Source organism: Mytilus californianus, unplaced genomic scaffold, assembly GCF_021869535.1.
Source record: "Mytilus californianus isolate M0D057914Y unplaced genomic scaffold, xbMytCali1.0.p SCAF_3, whole genome shotgun sequence".
In the NCBI taxonomy this organism is placed as follows: domain Eukaryota; kingdom Metazoa; phylum Mollusca; class Bivalvia; order Mytilida; family Mytilidae; genus Mytilus; species Mytilus californianus.
The window spans coordinates 66,037,287-66,063,030 of NW_026262679.1; the positions used below are offsets into that span (position 1 = coordinate 66,037,287).

Sequence of the window (25,744 nt, forward strand, 5' to 3'; positions counted from 1 at the left end):
GTATTGCAGCAGCAGCATTGTCTCATGTACATCTACCCCATGTTATCAATATAAAATGATTAAGGTGTTTCACTTTGTATATTTAAAAATATAAAAATGTTAAGAAAAAAAAAGTTTATTAAAAGATAAATAAATACAAATGCATAAAAATAATGTTAAAATGAAACATATGTATTTAATATCTTAAATAATTATAAGTAAATTAAAGCTTCAATCAAATGACCAAAATTTAATACAACTTAATACTTTGAAAGTTAAAAAAACAAACGCATAACAATAAGTTTAAAATTTAAGACACATTATTGTTAAAAAGTCCAAGTAAAATTAAAAATGGGTCAAATAGTCCTCTGTTCCATAAATCCTCAAAATGGAAGTGTTTCCTGCTCTTCTTTATTCCTTATTTCTATTGTTATCTGTAAAATATAATTCATGCATATGATATTAAATGAAAATAATTTCTAACTTCTCTAGAGTTGTCATATGAAATTATAATATATATTTTAATTGTCTACTGATTCTTATGTGGTCCAAGTTTTAATTTAAATTGAATGTTTCTAATTTCACTAATGTAAAACTAATCAGATGTGAAATAATTGCCAATGAGACAACTATCCCCAAAAACTTAAATGGAGTGGCTATAAGCAATTTTATGCTACACTAACGCCTTCAATCATGAGAAAATCCCATAATGTATATACTTAAGTTTGTTTTCTGATGTTTGTTATTATTTTTGAAATTGAAATTATTCTAAATTTAATCTTAAATAATCAAAAGTATGTATATAAGCTTCAATAAAAATAAACAAAAAAATTTAGACTTTTGGTGTAAATAAATAATTTATTTTAATGACTTTATATGATATGTCTGATAAGAAAAGGTCATAATCATATACAGCAACATATGTTCAAAGAAATTTTTCTATTTATTTATTCATTTACTTCAGTATCTTAACATGTTAAAGTTAAATTCATCACTATAATAACATATCAATATTTTTAATAGATATTAATATATATCTAAATAAAGTTTAACACTTCATATGCAACATTAAATTATCATATCTGTTATTTCAAAGGTAACTTTTCATTCAATCATTCATATCTTTAATTCCTCATAAATGATATTAAATATAAGTTAACGTCATAATCACAAACAAAATATCAGTATGAGAGCAAAAATATAAAGTAAATGCACAAGTAAGTCTGCATTCAGGCTGTGAGTTCAAACTCTCCATGTGCAGGTTATCTGAACTCCAATCAAAATTGATTAGGATTGCTGTAACCAAAGGTCTGTGGTTATCTATGAGCATTCAGGCATCCACCACCAATAAAACCTGGCCACAACACCTAGCCAATACTGAACGTGGCGTTAAAAATCAACAATCAATCACATATAATTTGTGTGTTTTTTTAGCATGGAAGGAGGGGTAGAACTGATACTTTCCTACTGATTAATATTTCATATACCTGAAATCTGTTCAGTGGCGGATCCAGAACTTTTCATAAGGGGGGCCCGCTTCAGTCATGCTTCAGTGATTCCCTATATAATCAACAAAATTTTTCCCACAAAAAAGGGGCCCGCCCCCTGGATCCGCCTATGTTTTTCCTGACCATATATGCATTATTTAACAAAAAAAATGGTACTGTTGTTCATATAAACAAGGGTCAGGATGGGGTGTCCTCCATTTCTATATTATTTAATTTTTAAGGTCATTTGTCTCTATTCTTTATACTTTTTGCCCATCATTCTCTTTTCTCAATAAATTAGCACAACATTATTCTCTATTCCTTATATTTTTTAGTCAATTTTTCTCTATTCTTTATACTTTAAGCCATAGTTCTCTATTCTGTAAACCCCATACAAACCGTAAGAAATGATGGGTAGAGGTTTAGGATAAAATTAAACTATAGTTGTTATTTTTTTGCTATATTATGTTTGTTTTTGTTTTCTGTCGCACACCAATTGTGATTAAATATAAATATTAAAATATAATAAAACCATGCATTACTAACCTTTTTACTATTCGAGAGAACAAAACAAATGATCACAAATGCTTTACACAACCGTAACTAATTAGATTAAAATATAAATGCTAACATTGACAGGCCAAAATTAAAGTTTTATTTAAAATTGAAGTCTCACGCTGGGAAAGGGGCGTTTATTTACGTGTGGTCTGTGGAAATTTCAGCATCGAAAAAGGGGCAAATATATAGCCATAATTTGGCATAAACCGATCTGATCAATAAAATTATGTTATGGATATTGTTAATATCTTTCTACTAACCATTAAAAGTAATATTACTAGGATTTTGTGAGCACAGAAACCTACTATTCATGTGGATCTGTTGAAAAATGGCGTCGATTTATTTGCTTCCTTTTCGCAGCCTCAGTTGCAATTTGACACGGAGTGATGGGTAGTTATGCAAATATTTAGGGATTCACATCATCATAGATACTATTTTTGGTCATTTTATATTTAAATAGCCATTAGGATGCAAATGTGTCAGTTATTTTCAGAAGGGGAAAACACCCGCCATATTTTTATCTTCCAAAACAACAACGTCACTTGCCATTTTCAGATGTTTGTTTCTTGTAAAATAAAATCTCCTAAGAAGAAAAAATAGCATGGTCACCTGTTAAACTTACCTATATAACTAATTGATGATGAAATAATGCAAGTTTAATTGTCTTTAATAATAAATTTCTTGAAAAATCACATGTACACGATGTAAACAAATTACCGAGATGGTGCGATACTGTCTCCGTCTATGTAAAAATCGCGATTGTCGCCCTTGAATTCTTGTCCGTTACGTCATATGGAAGGAGGCGCAGAACTGACGTGTGGCTTTCCTACTGTAATGTTTACTTATTCGGTGTTACATCTAGTCTCACTATTTTTGATATATACCACCTTCGATAAGTGTTTAGTATGACGATAAATTTTCACTGGTGTTCTCGTACTAGGAACAACAAAATTATTTATTTTGTAAAAATTATTTCCGTACTCCATGTATACCTTACTACAAAAATATTTTTATTTACATGTGTACGTTATTTTACTTGGCAGCATTTTGTCCTAGGTTATGGTTGTCTTTCTGATATTGTTTTATTAATTTTGTATTTACATTGTGTCATAGATCAATTTTATTTATTCAGTGTATGTTCACTTGTTTTTGTTAATATGTCTTGATTGAGTTAAGCCGTTTCAATTGATATTTTATAGTGTGCCTTCTATGTTGTGATGTTACACTTGTTTCAGGAAGGGTGAAGGTTGTTGCCTATTAAAACGTTTAAACCCGCTGCATTTGTTTGCACCTGTCCTAAGTCAGGAACCTGATGTTCAGTGGTTGTCGTTTGTTGATGTGGTTCATAAGTGTTTCTCTTTTCTCGTTTTTTATATAGATTAGACTGTTGGTTTTCCTGTTTGAATGGTTTTACACTAGTCATTTTTGGGGCCCTTTATAGCTTTCTGTTCGGTGTGAGCCAAGGCTCCGTGTTGAAGGCCGTACTTTGACCTTCAATGGTTATTTTAACAAATTGTGACTTGGATGGAGAGTTGTCTCATTGGCACTCGTACCACATCTTCTTATATCTATATATCTTTTCTGTTAGTGCAAACTATAGAAATGTCAGAAGTTTGGAAACATTGTGTTGTCAGTAGTAATTCTCCTGGTCATCATGGGCAGACAGCTCCTTTCAATATTTTATATTTTCATAGTTTTCACATAGAGGAACTTTTTTTTAATCATATTACACAAAGTAATTTCATTTTCAGAGGACAGTTTTATTCATATTTTACATACTCATGCAAAGAAAAGAGTGGAAAAGAAATTGGCCAGTTTTGGTAAGTAAAAAGCTGAACCATGTGAGCTAAAATGTTATACCTTTACGACAAGTAGTACAAAATATGCAAATAAATTTATGATACTGATTTCAATGCACCTTTGTGAGACAAAAAGTATGAGAAACCATAAACATAAAATGGTTTGGAGCATTCAGCCAAAAAGAACAGCCAAGACTATTTGAGGTCAACTTATATTGTGAGCATCATTATTTGAATATATTCCCATGTAAGTTACTGATTTTTTTTTTTGGTAACAAGACTCTCTCAATGAAGGTAACTCCTATTATGAGACAAGATGGTGTTTATTGGAGCAGTAATTCATTTCTAATTCAAGCCAACAACAGAAGTTTGTCCTTGAAGCAGGCATCCTTTTCCTTGCAGAAAGCGTGCATGAAAAGTGTGTGACTTATGTATTCTTAGTATATCTACGCAATGAGACTTGAAAACTTTTTGGCTTGAGTTTACAACAAGTATGCAACAAAGTTTTTTTTCATATGCTTGTAGGAAGTATACAGATTATATTATAGGGATTTCTGTTTGAACAACATTTTTAGCTCACCGGGGCCCAAAGGGCCCCATGTGAGCTTATGCCATCACTTGGCGTCCGTCGTCGTCTGTCGTCGTCGTCGTAAACTATTTAAAAAATCTTCTCCTCTGAAACTACTGGGCCAAATACCTTCAAACTTTAACTAAATGTTCCTTAGGGTATCTAGTTTATAAATTGTATCCGAAGTTTTGATCCATCGACAAACATGGCCGCCATGGCTAAAAATAGAACATAGGGGTCAAATGCAGTTTTTGGCTTATATCTCAATAAAATGCTCCGCTGGGGCGCAGCTTGATACGACCGCAGAGGTCGAACCCTAAACAGTTGGGGCAAGTATGGACACAACATTCAAGCTTGATACAGCACTGAATTTGGATTGTAATTAAATATTTGACACAGCATAGGTTTCTGACACAGAATGAAAGTGGTCTAAAATATCAAAATTTTTAATTTACCTATTCAAATCATATCATTATTATTTGCTTTTATATATAAATCAGAAATAACCAATTTAAAATGGAAAATTTTAAAGAAAAAAAAGGAAAAAATATCCCCCCCCCACCCCAAATTTTTTGAACCCCCTTATGATTCATCACCCCAAAACTCAATCCCAGCTTTCCCTTTGTGGTATGGTACCTTGCAGTACAATTTCAGAGAGATCCATACACTTGAACACAAGTTATTGTCTGGAAACTAGAAAAATGCTTGTTTTTTTGCCCTTTTATGGCCCCTAATTACTAAAATTTTGAAGGAATTACCCCCAAAATCAATCCCAGCCTTCCCTTTGTGGTATGGTACCTTTCAGTACAATTTCAGAGAGATCCATACACTTGAACACAAGTTATTGTCTGGAAACTAGAAAAATGCTTATTTTTTGCCCCTTTTTTGCCCCTTATTCCTAAACTTTTTGGGCAATTACCCCCAAACTCAATTCCAGCTTTCCCTTTGTGATATGGAACCTTGTAGTACAATTTCATAAAGATCCATACACTTACAAACAAGTTATTGTCATGAAACTAGAAAAATGCTTGTTTTTTGCCCCTAATTCCTAAAATTTGGAGGAAATTACCCCCAAAATCAATCCCAGAATTCCCTTTGTGATATGGAACCTTGTGATACAATGTCAGAGAGATCCATACACTTACACACAAGTTATTGTCATGAAACTAGAAAAATGCTTGTTTTTTGCCCCTTTTTGGCCCCTAATTCCTAAAATTTGGAGGCAATTACCCCCAAAATCAATCCCAGCATTCCCTTTGTGATATGGAACCTTGTGGTACAATGTCAGAGAGATCCATACACTTACACACAAGTTATGTCTGGAAGTTACAAAAATGCTTATTTTTGGCCCCTTTTTGGCCCCTCATTCCTTAACTGTTAGTACCATAACCCCCAAAATCAATCCCCACCTTCCTTTTGTGATATTGAACCTTATGGTAAAATTTCATTGAGATCCAGTCACTTAAACTAAAGTTAGAGTGCGAAAACTAATGTGTCTTCGGACGACGACGACGCCAACGTCATACCAATATACGACCACAAAATTTTTTTTGCGGTCGTATAAAAACTAAAGCTTTTAGAGCAAATCTGACATTGGGTAAAATTGTTCAATTGTCAAGATCTATCAGCCCTGAAATTTTAAGACATATCGAACAACCCATTGTTGGGTTGCTGCCACCGAATTGGTAGTTTTAACAAAATTTTGCAGTTTTTTGTTATTATTTTGAATATTATTATAGATATATATAAACTGTAAGCAGCAATAATGTTCAGCAAAGTAAGATCTACAAAAAAGCTAATATGACCATGTCAATTGACCCCTTAAGGAGTTATTGCCCTTTAAAGAGAATTTTACACAATTTGTTCATCAAGTTTGCTAACATTTAAAATCTTCTCCTCTGAAACTACTGGGCCAATTACCTTCAAACTTTAACTAAATGTTCCTTAGGGTATCTAGTTTATAAATTGTATCCGAAGTTTTGATCCATCAACAAACATGGCCGCCATGGCTAAAAATAGAACATAAGAGTCAAATGCAGTTTTTGGCTTATATCTCAAAAACTAAATCTTTAAGAGCAAATGTGACATGGGGTAAAATTGTTAAATTGGTCAAGATCTATCGGCCCTGAAATTTTCAAACGAATCGAACAACCCATTGTTGGGTTGCTGCCACAGAATTGGTAGTTTTAACAAAATTTTGCAGTTTTTTGTTATTATTTTGAATATTACTATAATATATGTAAACTGTAAGCAGCAATAATGTTCAGCAAAGTAAGATCTACAAAAAAGTTTATATGACCATAATTTGTCAATTGACCCCTTAAGGAGTTATTGCCCTTTAAAGAGAATTTTACACAATTTGTTCATCAAGTTTGTTAACATTTAAAAATCTTCTCCTCTGAAATACAGGTGAGCGATTCAGGCTCTTGAGAGCCTCTTGTTTTGGAATAACCTTGATATTGACCTGGACACTTGGGGAATAGAAGATTGTCAAACCAAAAAGTTTTGAATGTTGAGATTATAAAAAGTTTATTTCTAGGTCTTTCCATCACATCTTGAAACTGCTAAAAATTCTATACTGCACTAGTTTTTGTCCATAAATGTGAACCATAAGATGTTCTATATATGAGTTAATAAAAGGAGATGTGGGGTAAAGGCCAAATGAGATAATTTACAAGAAATTGACATGTGGAGGTCCACATTCAGTCTTCAACAACTTGATATTAAATCTAGCTGTACATATACTTTTAAAAAATTGTCAGCGAATTGGTCCTTTGAAACTTTTTGAAGGGTGAAAGGGAAATTTTCCCCTTCCCAATAACTTATTTGTAGGAAATTTTGCAGAGAATAACAGATATATACCATCAGTCTCAAAATGCATTTAATTTATAGATGTAACATGAAAGATATTTTTTTTACAGCTGAAAGTGCAGCTCTTAGTACAATAAAGAATGCTGTGAAAGGATTTGAAGATTCTAACATTGTTAATGTGTATTATGCTGGTAATATAAGGATGATGGAACTTAGAGATCATTATACAGTATGGAACAAATTAAACTACTATCTTGATCTTCTGGAAAGTCTGAGAAATTAGAAAAAACTTCAGAACTTGTTGTTTCATTAAATGGTGCTGATTTTGTTGCATTGCCTTATTATTTGTTGAATATTCCAAGGAATCAGAAGATGACAGTATGGAAACTTAGTATTTATATGGTTCTAATTTGCTCTGTGGCAAGATAGACTTAATTCGAAAGCCCAGAACTATTTTTCTTTAAAAATCATGAAAAGAATGTTATAATGTCAAATAAATATGTTTTTTTCTCAGTTTTCAGTTTTTTGCTCTGCTCATAATATGTATTTCTACTCTTATCCATCCATGTAGGTGTTAGTAATGTTTTTCTTTCCTTTGCATTTTTTTATTTGATGTGTATTTTAACATTCTCTTGTAATGTACAACAAAATTGAGGCTCTAAAGGGTCTGTATCGCTCACTTAGTTCAATGTGCATCTTCAACAATGGACACTTTCAAAACACTAGATTAGAATAAAATTCATGAAAAGAAATCCCTATTTTGTTGGTTTTGTATTGCTGTGGCTCTTTTCACAAAAAATCTTAAGAGTTAAAATACTCGTAAGTCATACACATTTCAGTATAACTTACAATCAATTTTAATTGTAAGATTTTTTGTGAAAAGAGTTGCTAATATTTTTTTTTCTGGTTACAGTTTCTATCTTCTTGAGTTTTTGCCCAAAACACAAAAAAGGGTAATAAAAAAATCATCATTTATGGGCAATCACTCCTGTAAAGAGTCTACTAGGAATTTATGCTAAATTTGAATATTCGAAGATCTTGTCTTCTGGATAATTTTTGCAATTTAAAGTGTCCATCTTTTAACAGTTTTCAAGATAACAGGCAAAAACGCAAAAACATGGTAAAATTGTCATTAAGAAGCAAGAACTCCATTGAGGAGTCAATTGTGGATTTCTGCCATATTGACTTATTTGTAGATCTTGTCAATGGTTATTTTAGTATTAAAGGGCAATAACTCCAATAATGAGTCGTCCTAAGATTGTGGTCAAATTGGCTTATTAGTATATCTTGTCTTGCTGATCATTTTTGCTATTAAAACTTTCCCTCTATCTATTATAGTTTTAAAGATAATATACAGAAATGAAAAAAAATTGTAAAATTGTCATTTAAGGGCAATAACTCCTATAAGAAGTCATCCTACAGTTTTGATGTAAATGGATAGTAGGTAGATCTCAACATTTTGAAAATTTCTGTCTCAAGTTTGGTTAAATTTGGCCCAGCAGTTTCAGAGGAGAAGATTTTGTAAAAGTTAACAGGCGACAACAGATGACGATGATGGATGCTAAGTAATGATAAAAACTCACTTTGTTCTTTGGGCCAGTTTTGTTGCAGGCAAGACAAAAACCACTGCCAACACTTTGTGCATTTAAAGAGAGTTAATAGGTCAGAAACCTCTCAAATAATCGCTCAGATCAAAATTTTAAATAACGGGTACACAACTTTATGTCCTTAAAGGAGTTACCAGTAAAAAAACTTATATAAGCATATATGGCTATGTCCATGTTTCCGAATGATAAACCCCAAAAATCACATAGGCAAACTTTAAAATAGCAGCTGCCTTACTTTATATTCTGTAGAAGAATCACTAAAAGATTGGTTCTGTTATTTTACAGAATTAACACAGTGAAGGGAATAACAACAGGTGTGTGTTGTTTCAGTTTGAAGCTGTCAGATGACACAATAATAATATTAAAGAACCCTTGTAACAACTCTCTGAGGGGTTTGAGATGGCTTGTTGCAGTACAAAAGTTCTGTCCCTAACGGATATCCAACATACCCTCATTTTCCAGTGGCAGTCCAAATTTCCCCCCTTCATTCAGATCAACCCCTAACTTGCAGAACTAAGTACAAACAGTACTAACTAAATGAAGTAATTGTTAATTTGTTCTCATCCTGTACATGCGTGAAATATTTGCCATTGGACATAAAGCAAACAAAAATCAATCAACTATGCTCATTCCTCTCAATTACAGAAGAAATACAAGTTCTGATAATATTTATGGCTAAACTTTAAAGGGGAATAAAGGATATTCTGATTGATTGACAGCATTAATAACACCTTCCACACCCAGTACAATGGTGAATAAAAGCAGCCTTAAGTGTAATTCACTAGTAAATGGATTATCAACAGCTAACTATTTTGATTAAAAGGAATCATAAAAGACTGAACTAAAACACTTTTAGTCAGCTTTGAGACATTTCCATGCAGTAAATTCAGTACTATTCATGCACTATGATCTGTTCAGTCTATTTTCAGTGTTCAGTAGAAGTTATTTACCTGTTCAAAACTACAATCCCTAATTAATCTGGAGTTTGATTTAAAATTTCTAGTATTGGATTGAGAACAAGTTGGAAGTGTCTAAATACTACTTAGTTTACCACAAAAAAAGTTCTGATCAATATCTTAACACTCTGAACAAGACTTCACATTTTTTAATTTAGAAGTTGTACAGATTAATGATTATTTCTGACTAATATTCAATTCTCGTAAAAGATATCTTTCAGAACATAGAAGTACTGTTTCTAGTTAACAAACCTGGATCCCATACATTATGATTAACAAGAATGTGTCCATAGTACATGGATGCCCCACTCGCACTATCATTTTCTATGTTCAGTGGACCGTGAAATTGGGGTCAAAACTCTAATTTGGCATTAAAATTAGAAAGATCATATCATAGGGAACATGTGTACTAAGTTTCAAGTTGATTGGACTTCAACTTCATCAAAAACTACCTCGACCAAAAACTTTAATCAAAAACTTTAACCTGAAGCAGGACAGACTGATGGATGGATGGACGAACGAACAGATGCACAGACTGAAAAACATAATGCCCCTAGGTGGGGCATAAAAATATGGCAAAAAATACTTAATACAGATAATTTCAAAAGATTTATTGTGTAATAAAATGTTTATGGAATGCATAATTGTATGACATGTATATATAAAAATGTGAGATTTAAACAATAAATATAAATAAGAGACAACAAATATAAAGACTAGAAAATTGTGGAAATGTTGGCTACCTAGAAACATTCAAATAATTACATTATCTCATCTTGAAAACTTCAGTTGCTTGTTTTAGAAACTAAACCTTTAAGGAGTCCATTATTTGGCCCCTAAAATTGACAAAGTAGAAAAGTTCTTTAATCCTTTCAAAATTATGTATCTTATTTACAAGTAAAAAGAATAATGCAATCTGTTTATTTGATAAAGACAATTATGTTTGTTAGGTCACTGTAATCATACAGTATTTGGGTTACTGTAAACCAACAAGTTTTCGCACTTGATTTATTTACACAACTTTAGCAGGTAGAAAAATATTGTGAATATACATTGTTGTAAAAATGTCCAACTTGGATCTTACCTTCAATGAAAACAAAGTAAGAAATCTTAAAAAAGAAATCATTGCAAAGTTGGTTAGAAACTGCTAAATGCGAAAAAATAAGTTGGTTTACAATATTGTGTTCTTCATAAACCTAATGCTATTATTCTAAATCTTTTAAATTTAACAGAGGTACATACTGTATCAACACATCAAAAAAACAAAAACAAAAAACCTTTCACAATAAAAAAAAAGACATTTATTGACAAAGCTTAAATAATCCAAATTTAATACTTACATAAATATGCATTCAGGCCTACTCAGTTTGTCAAAATTTAAATGTATATAGGAAGCAAACATTTCCTTTTTTCCAAAATGACACAAAGATATATTAAAGCATTTTCCGATCATTAAGACCAAACAATTTACCCAATCAAACAATATCTGATGAAAATGAGCAGTTTGGTTCAAATGAAACAAATATAATGTATTTTCCAGTCATAAGGGCTTCACTATATACCCGATCCGATAATACCTGATGAATAATGAGAAGTTTAGTAATGCACACCTAAAATTTGGTGTAAAAAAATCAGCAATTGAGTGTATTATGCATGATTTAATAAACCTATAAACTTTTCACTCATTATAATACAAACTATGATTTCTTATGATAAAAAATATACATGATATTTGAAAAATATTCCAAATATTTGAAATAACTCGAACAAGTATAAAAATATATTATATCAGAATAATGAGAAGTCAGATAAAATACAAACTTTTTACTGGCTCTCACCCATTTAGAGTCAAACCTCATGCCCTTGCAATACTTTTAGAAAAAAAAATCATTTTGGTCAAAATTATTCATTTTGTAATAAATAATTACATACTAAATGAAAAAAATGCCTCCCAAATGAGAATTCTACTAAACAGCAACACTGCATCTTTACTGTTTTTACATGGCCCCCAAATGAGAATTCTACTAAACAGCAACACTGCATCTCTACTGTTTTTACATGCCCCCCAAAATGAGAATTCTTCTAAACAGCAACACTGCATCTCTACTGTTTTTTACATGCCCCCCAAATGAGAATTCTACAGCAACACTGCATCTCTACTGTTTTTACATGCCTCCCAAATGAGAATTCTACTAAACAGCAACACTGCATCTCTACTGTTTTTACATGCCCCCCAAAATGAGAATTCTTCTAAACAGCAACACTGCATCTCTACTGTTTTTACATACCCCCAAATGAGAATTCTACAGCAACACTGCAACAAATTTCTAACATAAAGCAATGTTTCCTATGTGAAGCAATCTTCTTGTCTGATGGGATTTAACATAACACCACATGGCAAAGGATCACATCATTTTATATAAATATTTTTTTTAATAATATGATATTTGCTAATCAACAAAGACAATAATTTTAATATCTAAAGTTACTATGGCAATGAACAGACCATTGTCCTGGAAAACTAAGATGTGAAAAATAATTTCTGGAAATGTCGAACACTCTGAAAATGGGTATATGGAAAGAGCTTTTGATTTTGCATAGAGTATAGGAATCAACTTGTCTGTTCATTCGTCTGTCTGGACTAACTTCTTTATCCAAAATGTTTGATTCACTTGGAAATTTGTACATTAACAGATGATAAGCAAACATTACAATGTGAAGGAATTATTATACTGATTACTTTATCCAGAATTATGCACCTTTCAAGACCATAATTTAGTATATTATTTAAAATTCCACATCTTAATGAACATGTGTACTAAGTTTGAAATTGAAGTAACCACAACCATATGATAAACTACCTTAACCAAAACCTTTGATACAGAAGGACAGATGGACGCAAAGACCAGGAAACATAAAACCCCCCTCCTTTTCTTTCATAGACAGCATATGAAAATGCTTCCATGGGTAATAAACATATTTCAAAGTAACAGTCAATAACAATTAACAACAGGGTTTTTTTTTATAATGAAAGACAATTTAAGTCAAGAACTGACCAGCAGGTAGCATAAAACAATGTAAAGCTATCATAAAAAAAACCTTAAAATAATAATAAAAAACACAAAACAATTTAAGTATAGAGATTCAGCATGATAGAATATACCATTTATGATATTAACATTTTGATGTAAAACAGAAAATTGTATATAATTTAGCAACATCACTTCTTTAGATATATTTACTGGTAGAAATAACTTATCTCTTTTTTTTTGTATAGTTCTCAATAACTATTGCTTTTAAAAGTGGTAAATACAATTGGTTTTACATGTGAACATAGTTTAATCTTTAATTTTGATTAAGGTTCCATACATATGCCATTAAATGGCAAGTAAAGCAATATCACAATGGTATTAAAAAAATATTCCCACAAAATGGCAATCGTTCCTGCTTGTAACAAGAGCAGGTCACTTTAGGTAGAAACATAAACTTATTCATTTTCATAAAGTTTGCCAGGAATTGGCTATTGGTTTTTGGTGTTTGAGTGTATTTAATTTCAATCTTTTTAAGTAAGCATCTATTATGAATACAATTTGTGAAGGGTATCTTTTTGTTTATATCTTTCACAGATAAGACAAAAATAGCAAAAAATTAACACGCTAAAAATATCAGTAGGTTAACAAAACCCTATACACAACAAAAGTATCTTGCCCACCCCATGTATCACAGACTAAATGCATTTCTAAATTCAAATGCAATACACATTTTAGTTTAAAACAAAAAGCACTACACGTTTTAATGGTAATATTGAAAAAAATAAATAAAGAAATAAAGAAGAGAAATAACAAAAAATCTCCTACTGTCGATTCATTTATTTTAGTTGTTACCAATTTTCGTGGAATGAGGAAAACATGCATTTTCGTGGATATTTGATTTCGTGGCTAGGCCTAAGTCTGCATACAATCCTAAAGAAAATTTGTAATTCGTTGAACATTCCCTGTAACCACAAAAATTGGTATCCAACGAATAATAATGAATCCACAGTATTTGGCAACATTGTTTTATGTTAATGTCTATGTTCACATTCATATTTTTAATATATTCTTAGAACAATGACTTAATGATTTTAAATTTAAACATTAAAACTACTGTAAATTCAGAAATTATTGCGTGCATTTATTATTGTGATTTTTGAAGAATTAACAAAAATTTGAGTTTAATTATTTCGATTTTAGGAAAAGCTACATACAGATATATGTATTTGATATCAGAATGCGAGTTCTTATTATTGCGATACTCAAGTAGTCGCATTATTCGCAGAAATAAAAACCTCGCAATCATTTCTGGATTTACAGTAGTTACCATTTTATAAAATCATATTACTGTGGATTCATTATTATTCATATGATACAAATTTTCGTGGATTTTATGGATAAAGGTAAAACACAAATTAATTTTTTTTAATTTTCTTAAAAGGGTACCAGCATCTGAGACGACAAAGGCTTGTATATAGACTTTGGCAAATCCACAAAATCAAATATCCACGAAAATAGGTATCCACGATAATTGGTATCCACGATAATAAAAGAATCCACAGTAGCCACTACAGGCAAAATATTCTACAAAATACAATAATTAATCATCTATCCTCAAAGCAAAGCATTTAAGGAAAGTAAATACTACTCTCTTAAAAATTTGGTGTTTAAAAATATATGAAATAAAATGCTCCGCTGGGCGCAGCTTGATACGACCGCAGAGGTCGAACCCTGAACAGTTGGGGCAAGTATGGACACAACATTCAAGCTTGATACAGCTCTGAATTTGGATTGTGATTAAATATTTGACACAGCATAGGTTTCGGACACAGAATGAATGTGGTCTAAGAACTTCAAAATTTTTAATTTACCTATTCAAACCATATCATTATTATTTGCTTTTATATATAAATCAGAAATAACCAATTTAAAATGGAAAATTTTAAAGAAAAAAAAAAAGAAAAAACAATTTCAGAAAGATCCATACACTAACACACAAGTTATTGTCATGAAACTAGAAAAATGCTTGTTTTTTTGCCCCTTTTTTGGCCCCTAATTCCAAAAATTTTGAGGCAATTACCCCCATAATAAATCCCAGCATTCCCTTTGTGATATGAAACTTGTGGTACAATGTCAGAGAGATCCATACACTAACACACAAGTTATTGTCTGGAAGTTACAAAAATGCTTATTTTTGGCCCCTAATTCCTTAACTGTTGGTACCATAACCCCCAAATTCAATCCCAACCTTACGTTTGTGGTATTGAACCTCATGGAAAAATTTCATAGAGATCCATTCACTTAAACTAAAGTTATTGTGCGAAAACCAATGTGTCTTCGGATGACGCCGCCAACGATGACGCTAATATCATACCAATATACGACTGCAAAATTTTTTTGCAGTCGTATAAAAACATATGAAACATTTTAAAAAGATGTTGAACAATTCAACATTATCTAATCCTAATCAGAACATCATTTTCTCTTACTAAACTAACTTAAAAAAAACAACTCTGAACACCTTTTCATCTTCACAGATTCTGTTAACATCATAACCATTAAATTTGTTTTTTTGTTTTTGTGATATGATTGCCAATGAGACAACTACCCACCAAAGATTAAAGAACAAGGATGTAAAAACTATAGGTCATAGTCAAGTCCATTCTGGAAATGACCCCAGTGTTTATATTAATAAACAAAATGATAATTCAGTCATTGCCTCAAAATTAGCCCCAGTATGAAAGTGAGTTTCTCAGATCTTTGTATCTGATTTTTACATTAGGAATGAAAATATCAGTGGCAAATGCTCTTTTGAGACTGCCCTTTTCCCAATCTGACCTTTGTACTGTTTTTTTTATAGATATCAATGGGAAAATTATGCATTATAATATTCAGATTCTTTTTTATAATACTTGTTGTAGATGAAAAGACTTAAATTGCAATAAACTTAACATTTACATATAAGTTGATGTAAAATACAAAAAAAAAAAAAAATCAATAAGTTCTGAGATTTTCTCCTCAGATTATATAAAAGTTCAATAATTAGTTTTACATTCTTTTGGGTGAACATATCCAAAAACATTTAATTCATATAAAGCAGTGAGTATAGTGAATAAGAGGTAAACAATCATTAAAACTATTCCATACTTCTTTGTCAACTTCCAGCCATTCACATGAGTAGCAGCAAGTAAAAAGACTACAGTTCCTAGTAAAGTCAAGGTTGAATATAATAATCCTGAAATGAAAATTTAAAGAATGAACAATTAAGTAGGATTTTATGTTTGTGACATCAACCATTGGTATGCAAGTTTATTTCTTAAGTAAATGAAACTAGTTTTTGTTGGCATTATGGTTTTTTTGGGACAACCAATAAACGCAAAAAATTACAAAAAAGTAGAAAGCTTTCTAAGCATTATGCAATCTGAACCATAAACCAAATTGGAGCACCTATTAAAAAGAATTTGAGCAGGGAATCCCCTAATCTTGGCTATTATTAACCACTTGTATAAGTATAATTAAGCTGTGACCATGACCTTTTGACCTCAAAATCAATAGGATTTTCCCCTTCTCTGTATCAAGATTGAAGGAAAGCCAAAATACTATCTGAAAACCAATTTGAAAAAAACAAATCTCTTGACACTAAACTTTGACCTAGTGACTTCAAAATGTCCCTGTATCTTCCATCTGTATAAGTTTCGTTCCAATTAATAAAGGAAACTCAAGTTACATTCTGGAAAGCATTTAAAACAAGTTGTTGCTCACTAATGATATCCAACTACAAGTTTTATGATAAACAGAAAGTTGAAGAGCAACAGATTTGAAAATGTATCACACAGTACAGCATACTCACACAAAGCCTGATATCAAATTTCAGGAAGCTCTGATTTGATGTTCCTAAGAATATTGTGACCAATTTCATGGGACAAAAATACTGACAGATGGGGTTATTCCCTTCCACTCTCCCCCTTTGAAGGAAATGGTATGAAAAAAAAATTAATCTAGTAACATTGACCTTGAACTTTGCCCTATACTACTTTATCTTTTTATGTCTCGTCTATGATTTTTGTTCCAATCAAGCAAAAGAAATTCACGGCAATATTGCAGCATTATTTATGTGACAAGTTTCTTTTTAGGCAAACACATGAATGCATCTGAGGACTTGAAGAAGAACATTTTCCTTTGAGCAATTCAATTCAAAATTCAACTGGAATAAAAATGATAACCCAGCAAAATATTTAGAATTTAAACATATTTATTTTGGTTATCAATCTGATGCTTTAACATGTAAAGTATGAAAACAAGATTTTTATTCTAATAGAGTAAATAAAAAGTTTTGAGATCTCTTTTTTTTTTAACAATCTGCCAAGATTTTCTAGGTATTCATTTCATTGCAGTTTTATTATACTAGATAATACATATGTGAAAAATCCTTGTATCAATTGTCACTCTTAAATCAATTTTTTAAGTAAGACACAAGATTCACAGAACATAAGTGCCTATGAAAGTCTAGTATATGTTTAATCTTACCTTCACTATAAACTTTTATAGGTGCACCATCATTAATGGCTGACTTTAGTACCCAAGGTACACCCATACAAATTAAAATATCAAATACATTACTGCCAACAGCATTTGAAACAGCCATATCACCATAACCTGTAACATAAAATTATATTGAAATTCACAATAATATTTATCTAGAAAGTAATCAACTTTTGACCTAATGAAATTACAGTTATAATAATTCCATAAAAAGATGTGATTTATTATATTTCAAATAATTTAATGCAGAATACGGTTGCTAGTATCACCACCAGTCTGTCAAGTTTCTCGATTTCTAAGATTTTTTTTGTAGATTTAAAATATTTCATGATGCTGCCTACACTCTATATAGTGTATTTTTTATCTACTTATTACCCTTTTCTACATTTTTTCTTAAAACTTGATTCCTAAAACTTGTCTCAAAAAACTGTCTTAATACAGAAATTTCCATCCATAATCAATATATATTTCTGCAGTAATGAAATATGTTTAGATTAATATAGCCTAAGTTATTTTTTAAATGCTAAAGCTTTAATACATGGAAACCACATAATCAGCTTTTTTTTCTCTGCTGAAGTCATTGTTACAAGTTAATGAATTATAGTCGCCATTTAAATTAATTGCAAGTTTTACAGAAGACCAGGGATCTGTTCCCTAATAATCTTAACCTTTCTTAAGACGATTCGTTGAAATTATACCAAAATTTACAGAATGTATGCATGTTAACTTGCCTTCTCTAACTACAATAAGACTCGATATAACATCAGGTAAGCTGACACCAAATGCCACAAATGTCAAGGCCATTACAGTATCTGGTAAATTTACAGTAAAACCTGCAACAATTAAGTATAATTATACATACCATCATTACAGTATCTGGTAAATTTATAATACATATCTAATTTGTAATGATTTATTAAATTGTATGATTCTTTTTTTTTCCATTGTATTTTGTTGCTTTTTTTTACAAAATTATTGCATATATTTATGAATGTGATTGCTAATGAACAGAACATATATAATGTAGGAGGTTTCAGAAAATAGAGCAAAACAATAATGAGATCAGAATTTGAAATATGAGTTCCAATCACTGCAAAATTAATCCAGACACAGTTATGGCAATAATTAATAAAATGCTCCGCTGGGGCGCAGCTTGATACGACCGCAGAGGTCGAACCCTGAACAGTTGGGGCAAGTATGGACACAACATTCAAGCTTGATACAGCACTGAATTTGGATTGTGATTAAATATTTGACACAGCATAGGTTTCTGACACAGAATGAATGTGGTCTAAGAACTTAAATTTTTTTAATTTACCTATTCAAACCATATCATTATTATTTGCTTTTATATATAAATCAGAAATAACCAATTTAAAATGGAAAATTTTAAAGAAAAAAAAATCCCTCCACTAAATTTTTTGAACCCCCTTATGATTCATCACCCCCAAACTCAATCCCAGCCTTCCCTTTGTGGTATGGTACCTTGCAGTACAATTTCAGAGAGATCCATACACTTGAACACAAGTTATTGTCTGGAAACTAGAAAAATGCTTGTTTTTAGGCCCCTTTTTGGCCCCAAATTCCTAAATGTTTAGGGCAATTACCCCCAAACTCAAACCCAGCTTTCCTTTTTGTGATATGGAACCTTGTAGTACAATTTAATAAAGATCCATACACTTACACACAAGTTATTGTCCTGAAACTAGAAAAATGCTTGTTTTTTGCCCCTTTTTGGCCCCTAATTCCTAAAATTTGGAGGCAATTACCCCCAAAATCAATCCCAGCATTCCCTTTGTGGTATAGTACCTTGCAGTACAATTTCAGAGAGATCCATACACTTGAACACAAGTTATTGTCTGGAAACTAGAAAAATGCTTGTTTTTAGGCCCCTTTTTGGCCCAAAATTCCTAAACGTTAAGGGCAATTACCCCAAACTCAATTTCAGCTTTCCCTTTGTGATATGGAACCTTGTAGTACAATTTCATAAAGATCCATACACTTACACACAAGTTATTGTCTGGAAACTAGAAAAATGCTATTTTTGGCCCCTTATTCCTAAACCTTTAGGGCAATTACACCCAAACTCAAACCCAGCTTTCCCTTTGTGATATGGAACCTTGTAGTACAATTTCATAAAGATCCATACACTTACACACAAGTTATTGTCCTGAAACTAGAAAAATTCGTAAGGGTTCCGCAGAACCCAGTGTCTCGCCTACTTTTGCTGTTAATCGCAGGCTCAACAAAAATGAGGAAAAAAATTAATAAAAATATTCCTCTATATACTATCTTTTGATTGTAAATAGCTTCTGTCCAAGTTTTGTAAAAATCCAGGATAGTTTATGAATCTAATAAATGTTTTAAAAACTAAAAATGCAGACTGTATGTTATGTTAACTGGAAGAAAAACTAAGTCCATTTATAAGTAAAATACGGAAAAAATGGAACAAAATTTTTAAAAAAATTCCTTCTAGATACTAGCTTTTAATCATAAACAAGCTTCTGTCCAAGTTTGGTACAAATCCAGGATAGCTTAAGAATGTTGTTAAAATTTTAAAAACTTTAACCACAGAGTGAATGTAACGTTAACTGGCAGAAAAACTAAGTCCATTTATAAGTAAAATACGAAAAAAATGGAACAAAATTTTAAAAAAAATTCCTTCTAGATACTAGCTTTTAATCATAAACAAGCTTCTGTCCAAGTTTGGTACAAATCCAGGATAGCTTAAGAATATTGTTAAAATTTTAAAAACTTTAACCACAGAGTGAATGTAACGTTAACTGGCAGAAAAACTAAGTCCATTTATAAGTAAAATACGGAAAAAATGGATTTTTTTTTTTACAAAATTTCCTTCTAGATATTATCTTATGATCATAAACAAGCTTCTTTCCAAGTTTGGTAGAAATCCAGGATAGTTTAAGAAAGTTATTAAAATTTCAAAAACTTTAACCACAGAGTGATTGTAATGTTTCTTGGCAGAAAAACTAAGTCCATTTATAAGTAAAATACGGAAAAAATGGAATTTTTTTTTTACAAAATTTACTTTTGAATATTATCTTATGATCATAAACAAGCTTCTGTCCAAGTTTAATAGAAATCCAGGATAGTTTAAGAAAGTTATTAAAATTTCAAAAACTTTAACCACAGAGTGAATGTAATGTTTCTTGGCAGAAAAACTAAGTCCATTTATAAGTAAAATACGGAAAAAATGGAATTTTTTTTTTACAAAATTTACTTTTGAATATTATCTTATGATCATAAACAAGCTTCTGTCCAAGTTTGGTAGAAATCCAGGATAGTTTAAGAAAGTTATTAAAATTTCAAAAACTTTTACCACAGAGTGAATATTTGTGGACGCCGCCGCCACCGCCGACGGAATGTAGGATCGCTATGTCTCGCTTTTTCGACAAAAGTCGAAGGCTCGACAAAAATGCTTGTTTTTTGCCCCTTTTTGGCCCCTAATTCCTAAAATTTTGAGGCAATTACCCCCAAAATCAATCCCAGCATTCCCTTTGTGGTATGGTACCTTGCAGTACAATTTCAGAGAAATCCATACACTTGAACAGAAGTTATTGTCTGGAAACTAGAAAAATGCTATTTTTGGCCCCTTTTTGGCCCCAAATTCCTAAACCTTTAGGGCAATTACCCCCAAACTCTATTCCAGCTTTTCCTTTGTGATATGGAACCTTGTAGTACAATTTCATAAAGATCCATACACTTACACACAAGTTATTGTCCTGAAACTAGAAAAATGCTTGTTTTTTGCCCCTTTTCTGGCCCCTAATTCCTAAAATTTTGAGGCAATTACCCCCAAAATCAATCCCAGCATTCCCTTTGTGGTATGGTACCTTGCAGTACAATTTCAGAGAGATCCATACACTTGAACACAAGTTATTGTCTGGAAACTAGAAAAATGCTTTTTTTTAGGCCCCTTTTTGGCCCCAAATTCCTAAATGTTTATGGCAATTACCCCCAAACTCAAACCCAGCTTTCCTTTTGTGATATGGAACCTTGTAGTACAATTTCATAAAGATCCATACACTTACACACAAGTTATTGTCCTGAAACTAGAAAAATGCTTGTTTTTTGCCCCTTTTTGGCCCCTAATTCCTAAAATTTGGAGGTAATTACCCCCAAAATCAATCCCAGCATTCCCTTTGTGGTATGGTACCTTGCAGTACAATTTCAGAGAGATCCATACACTTGAACACAAGTTATTGTCTGGAAACTAGAAAAATGCTTGTTTTTAGGCCCCTTTTTGGCCCCAAATTCCTAAACGTTAAGGGCAATTACCCCAAACTCAATTCCAGCTTTCCCTTTGTGATATGGAACCTTGTAGTACAATTTCATGAAGATCCATACACTTACACACAAGTTATTGTCCTGAAACTAGAAAAATGCTTGTTTTTTGCCCCTTTCTGGCCCCTAATTCCTAAAATTTTGAGGCAATTACCCCCAAAATCAATCCCAGCATTCCCTTTGTGGTATGGTACCTTGCAGTACAATTTCAGAGAAATCCATACACTTGAACACAAGTTATTGTCTGGAAACTAGAAAAATGCTATTTTTGGCCCCTTATTCCTAAACGTTTAGGGCAATTACCCCCAAACTCAATTCCAGCTTTCCCTTTGCGATATGGAACCTTGTAGCTCAATTTCAGAAAAATCCATATACTTACACACAAGTTATTATCATGAAACTAGAAAAATGCTTGTTTTTTGCCCCTTTTTTGGCCCCTAATTCCTAAAATTTTGCGACAATTACCCCCAAAATCAATCCCAGCATTCCCTTTGTGATATGGAACCTTGTGGTACAATGTCAGAGAGATCCATACACTAACACACAAGTTATGTCTGGAAGTTACAAAAATGCTTATTTTTGGCCCCTAATTCCTTAACTGTTGGTACCATAACCCCCAAAATCAATCCCAACCTTCCTTTTGTGGTATTGAACCTTATGGTAAAATTTCATGGAGATCCATTCACTTAAACTAAAGTTAGAGTGCGAAAACCAATGTGTCTTCGGACGACGACGACGCCGGACGACGACGACGCCAACGTCATACCAATATACGACCAAAAAATTTTTAATTTTTGCGGTCGTATAAAAACTTTACAAAATTTTGCGATTTCACAGTGAGTATATAATCTCCTTTTGTACAGCTAAAATTACAGCAGTTTAAAATTCTGAAAATTTAGCTTGTTCAGCTTGTTCAGCCTAGGAACCTTATCACTGTAAAATTTTGTATTTTGTTTCAATTTTGTTTTTCTTGTGCATTGTAAAAATACATCATCTCTCTCATCTATAATTTTGTTCTTTGATTTTTTTTCAATTCTATTAAAGAGTTATTTCTCATTATCATAGCCATGTCAAGTAATTAATTACAGAAAGCCTGCATAACCACATGACAAAAAGTAGCATTTTTTTTTATTGATGAACAAATTATTTACTAACATTTTCTTTTTGGTCATCTTAAAAATGAACATTTATTACTTTGAACAGAAATAATCATACAAATAAAGAAAATATCATTAGTACTCATGGTTTTACCCAGATATATCATATAGAATAGTATTCATGGTTTCTTCCCTGACAGATCATATATACTAGTATTCATGGTTTCTTACCAGAAAAGTGAAACAGTAAATTTGCTTTCCTGTGCAAATAAAGAGACATAACTCACAATACTAGACATCATTGAGATGGGAGCCATCTCTGTGGGCCCCGCTGTAAATAACGGTTCTCAAGATATAGAGCGGACATGATCTGTACCATAGGACATGGGGTTGTCAACTGAAACCAAAGTTTTTGACCTTGACCTTTGACCTAGGAAGTTGTACATACATTATGACACATCCTCTGGTGTTGGTTAATATACATGTCAAGTATAAACTTTGAAATCATAACGGTTCTCAAGATATAGAGCGGACAAAATCTTTACCATAGGACATGGGGTTGTCAACTGAAACCAAAGTTTTTGACCTTGATCTTTGACCTAAGAAGTTGTACAAACATTATGACACACCCTCTGGTGTTGGTTAATATACATGTCAAGTATAAAGTATGAAATTATAACAGTTCTCTAGATATAGAGCGGACACAATTTGTTACGGATGGACAGACTGATCACTATAGGGCGACCCGCGGCCCTAATAAATACTCAAAAAAAAAAGAGACATAACTCCCAAATTAAGGGATAAAACTCACAAAATAAAGGAACACACCTGCATCTTCAACTATGGTCACTTTTTAGTAAAAGACATGTTGACGACGGATGGACAGACGGACAGAGGTATACCATAATACGTCCCGTAAACGGGCGTATAAAAATCATTAAATGGGAACAACTCTATTAAGAGTTAACTGACAATTTCAGTCATGTTGACATATTTGTAGATCTAATCCTGCTGACAATTTTTCCTTTCTAAAGTTTCTATCTATCATTTATTTTCAATGTTTTTTCTATAGTATTCAAGATATGTCAAAAAATGCAAAAATATCAAAGGGCAATAGCTCCAATAATGAGTCAAATGAAGATTTCGACCATGAGACTTATTTGTAGATCTTGTATTGCTGATCACTCATGCTATTTAAAGTTTCTATCTATCTATTACAGTTTTGAAGATATAAGGCAAAAATGCAAAAATTTGATAAAAATTGTCATTAAACAGCAATAACTCTAAAAAGGAGATGTCTGCAGATTTCAGTCTTGTTTGACTTATTTGTAGATCTTGTCTTGCTGATCATTTTTGCTATTTGAAGTTTCTGTCTATCGATTATAATTTCGAGATAATATGGAAAACATTTTAAAAATGGTAAAATTCGTCAGTTAAGGGCAATAACTCCTATAAGAGTCATCTGACAGTTTGACATAAATGGACAATAGTTAGAGCTCATCATTCTCAACTTTTTGCACTTCTCAGCATTTCTCTATTTATAGTGGTTTTTAAAATAATAGGCAAAACTTGTATTTTACCCCTATGTTCTATTCTTAGCCATGTCTGCCACCTTGGTTGGCAAGTAGGGTCATCAGACACATTTTTAAACTAGATACCCCAATGATGATTGTGGCCAAGTTTGGTTAAATTTAGCCAAGTAGTTTCAGAGGAGACGATTTTTTTAAAAGGTAATGGATGACGACGCACAAAATGAATGGACATAACTCACCTATTATAGTAATCATCCAAACCATTAAATAAGATAATGCTGTCAACCAAAATAATGACATTATGAAAGTAATAAAAAAATATTTTTTCCATCGTTGCTGCCGACAGTCAGGTACTGATATGAAGAATAAAATTTTTAAAGGTAAAGAAGATGTCCACAGAATTTTTTTGTACCAAACATTTGGAAGTGCAAATACTGATTCTGGTTCTTCAATATTACCTGCAAAGAAAAAAAAAATGAGTTCACCAAAAAGGGAACACAAGAATAAAAAAAACCCCTCCTTAATCCCATTAGATATTGCTCTTCTGTATCCTTGGGTTGCTGTCTCATAAACATATACTGGGTACCTCAAATCTTCCTTTATTCATAAGTAAATATAATAAAAATTCTTACATAACATTGAAAAATTGTGCCAACTATTCAGGGTTTAACAGAAGTTATTTTTAACATATTCTGTTTTTGATCTATTGTTCCAAACTGTTCCACACAAGTAATTATCTCATATTAACATGTATCAAATGTAATATTTAATGACATCTGTTACTGGATGACAATATTATAGTAATGAAATATCTGATATGTGACAGTCTTGCGATTAGTTATCTGTCTTTATCGTAAAAACCACATGAAAAGATCCCTCATTTCCATGGTAATTAATTAGTGATTATGATTTTTTTACTCTTTTTTGTCTGAGCACTTATTTGTAGAATTTTTTGCACTTATAAGTTGTGGTACTAATAAGCATTGATAATTACTTGATTGGCGTTAGAAAGGAAAATTCTACTAACATTATCACAAATTAAATGTTGTACCTTTATAATGTTTATCTAAAATTATTTTAATAGTTTTTTCAGAGTACATAATGATTGTATTGTATCAAATGATTTAACTAATTAATACTTGAACCAGAGACATATAATATATCTTAATAATGATAAATCAATTAGTAGAATTATTTCTCTTTTAAAAGTATTGTATGTAAATGGGTAAGGATTTCTATTTTCAGTTTATGAGGCACAGACAAGTAATTGTTATTATAGAACTATTTGAAATTCCTCACAATTTGTTTGTGCTATCAATGGAAATGCCATTGTTAAATGAATAATAATTGATCAATAATCTTAAAATGATCAAAGACTCGAATAGCTGGGTTCTGCAGAATGTTTCTAAAACAATGGAGAATGCTCTATACTGAACATTTAAATATTTGACATATGAAACGTAAAAATTCTCCA

The 25,744-nt window shown here is 31.6% G+C and overlaps 2 protein-coding genes across 8 annotated transcripts in view; one reads left to right on the forward strand and one right to left on the reverse strand.

The window, feature by feature from the left end:
- LOC127733120 (glycerol-3-phosphate acyltransferase 1, mitochondrial-like) overlaps positions 1-7,715 on the forward strand; it is a 54,361-nt gene extending 46,646 nt beyond the window's left edge. For all 7 annotated transcript variants that reach the window (XM_052242422.1, XM_052242423.1, XM_052242426.1 and 4 more), the window contains exons 21-22: positions 3,776-3,844; positions 7,313-7,715. In XM_052242422.1, coding sequence (XP_052098382.1) covers positions 3,776-3,844; positions 7,313-7,485 — 242 coding nt within the window. In that variant the 3' untranslated portion in view covers positions 7,486-7,715. The remainder of the gene's footprint in view (positions 1-3,775; positions 3,845-7,312) is intronic.
- Positions 7,716-10,361: 2,646 nt separating this feature from the next.
- Positions 10,362-25,744, reverse strand: part of LOC127733132 (probable sodium/potassium/calcium exchanger CG1090) — a 63,930-nt gene continuing 48,547 nt past the window's right edge. The window contains exons 8-11 of the mRNA XM_052242448.1: positions 24,510-24,728; positions 18,071-18,172; positions 17,325-17,453; positions 10,362-16,032 (exon numbers count right to left, since the gene is read on the reverse strand). Coding sequence (XP_052098408.1) covers positions 15,833-16,032; positions 17,325-17,453; positions 18,071-18,172; positions 24,510-24,728 — 650 coding nt within the window. The 3' untranslated portion in view covers positions 10,362-15,832. The remainder of the gene's footprint in view (positions 16,033-17,324; positions 17,454-18,070; positions 18,173-24,509; positions 24,729-25,744) is intronic.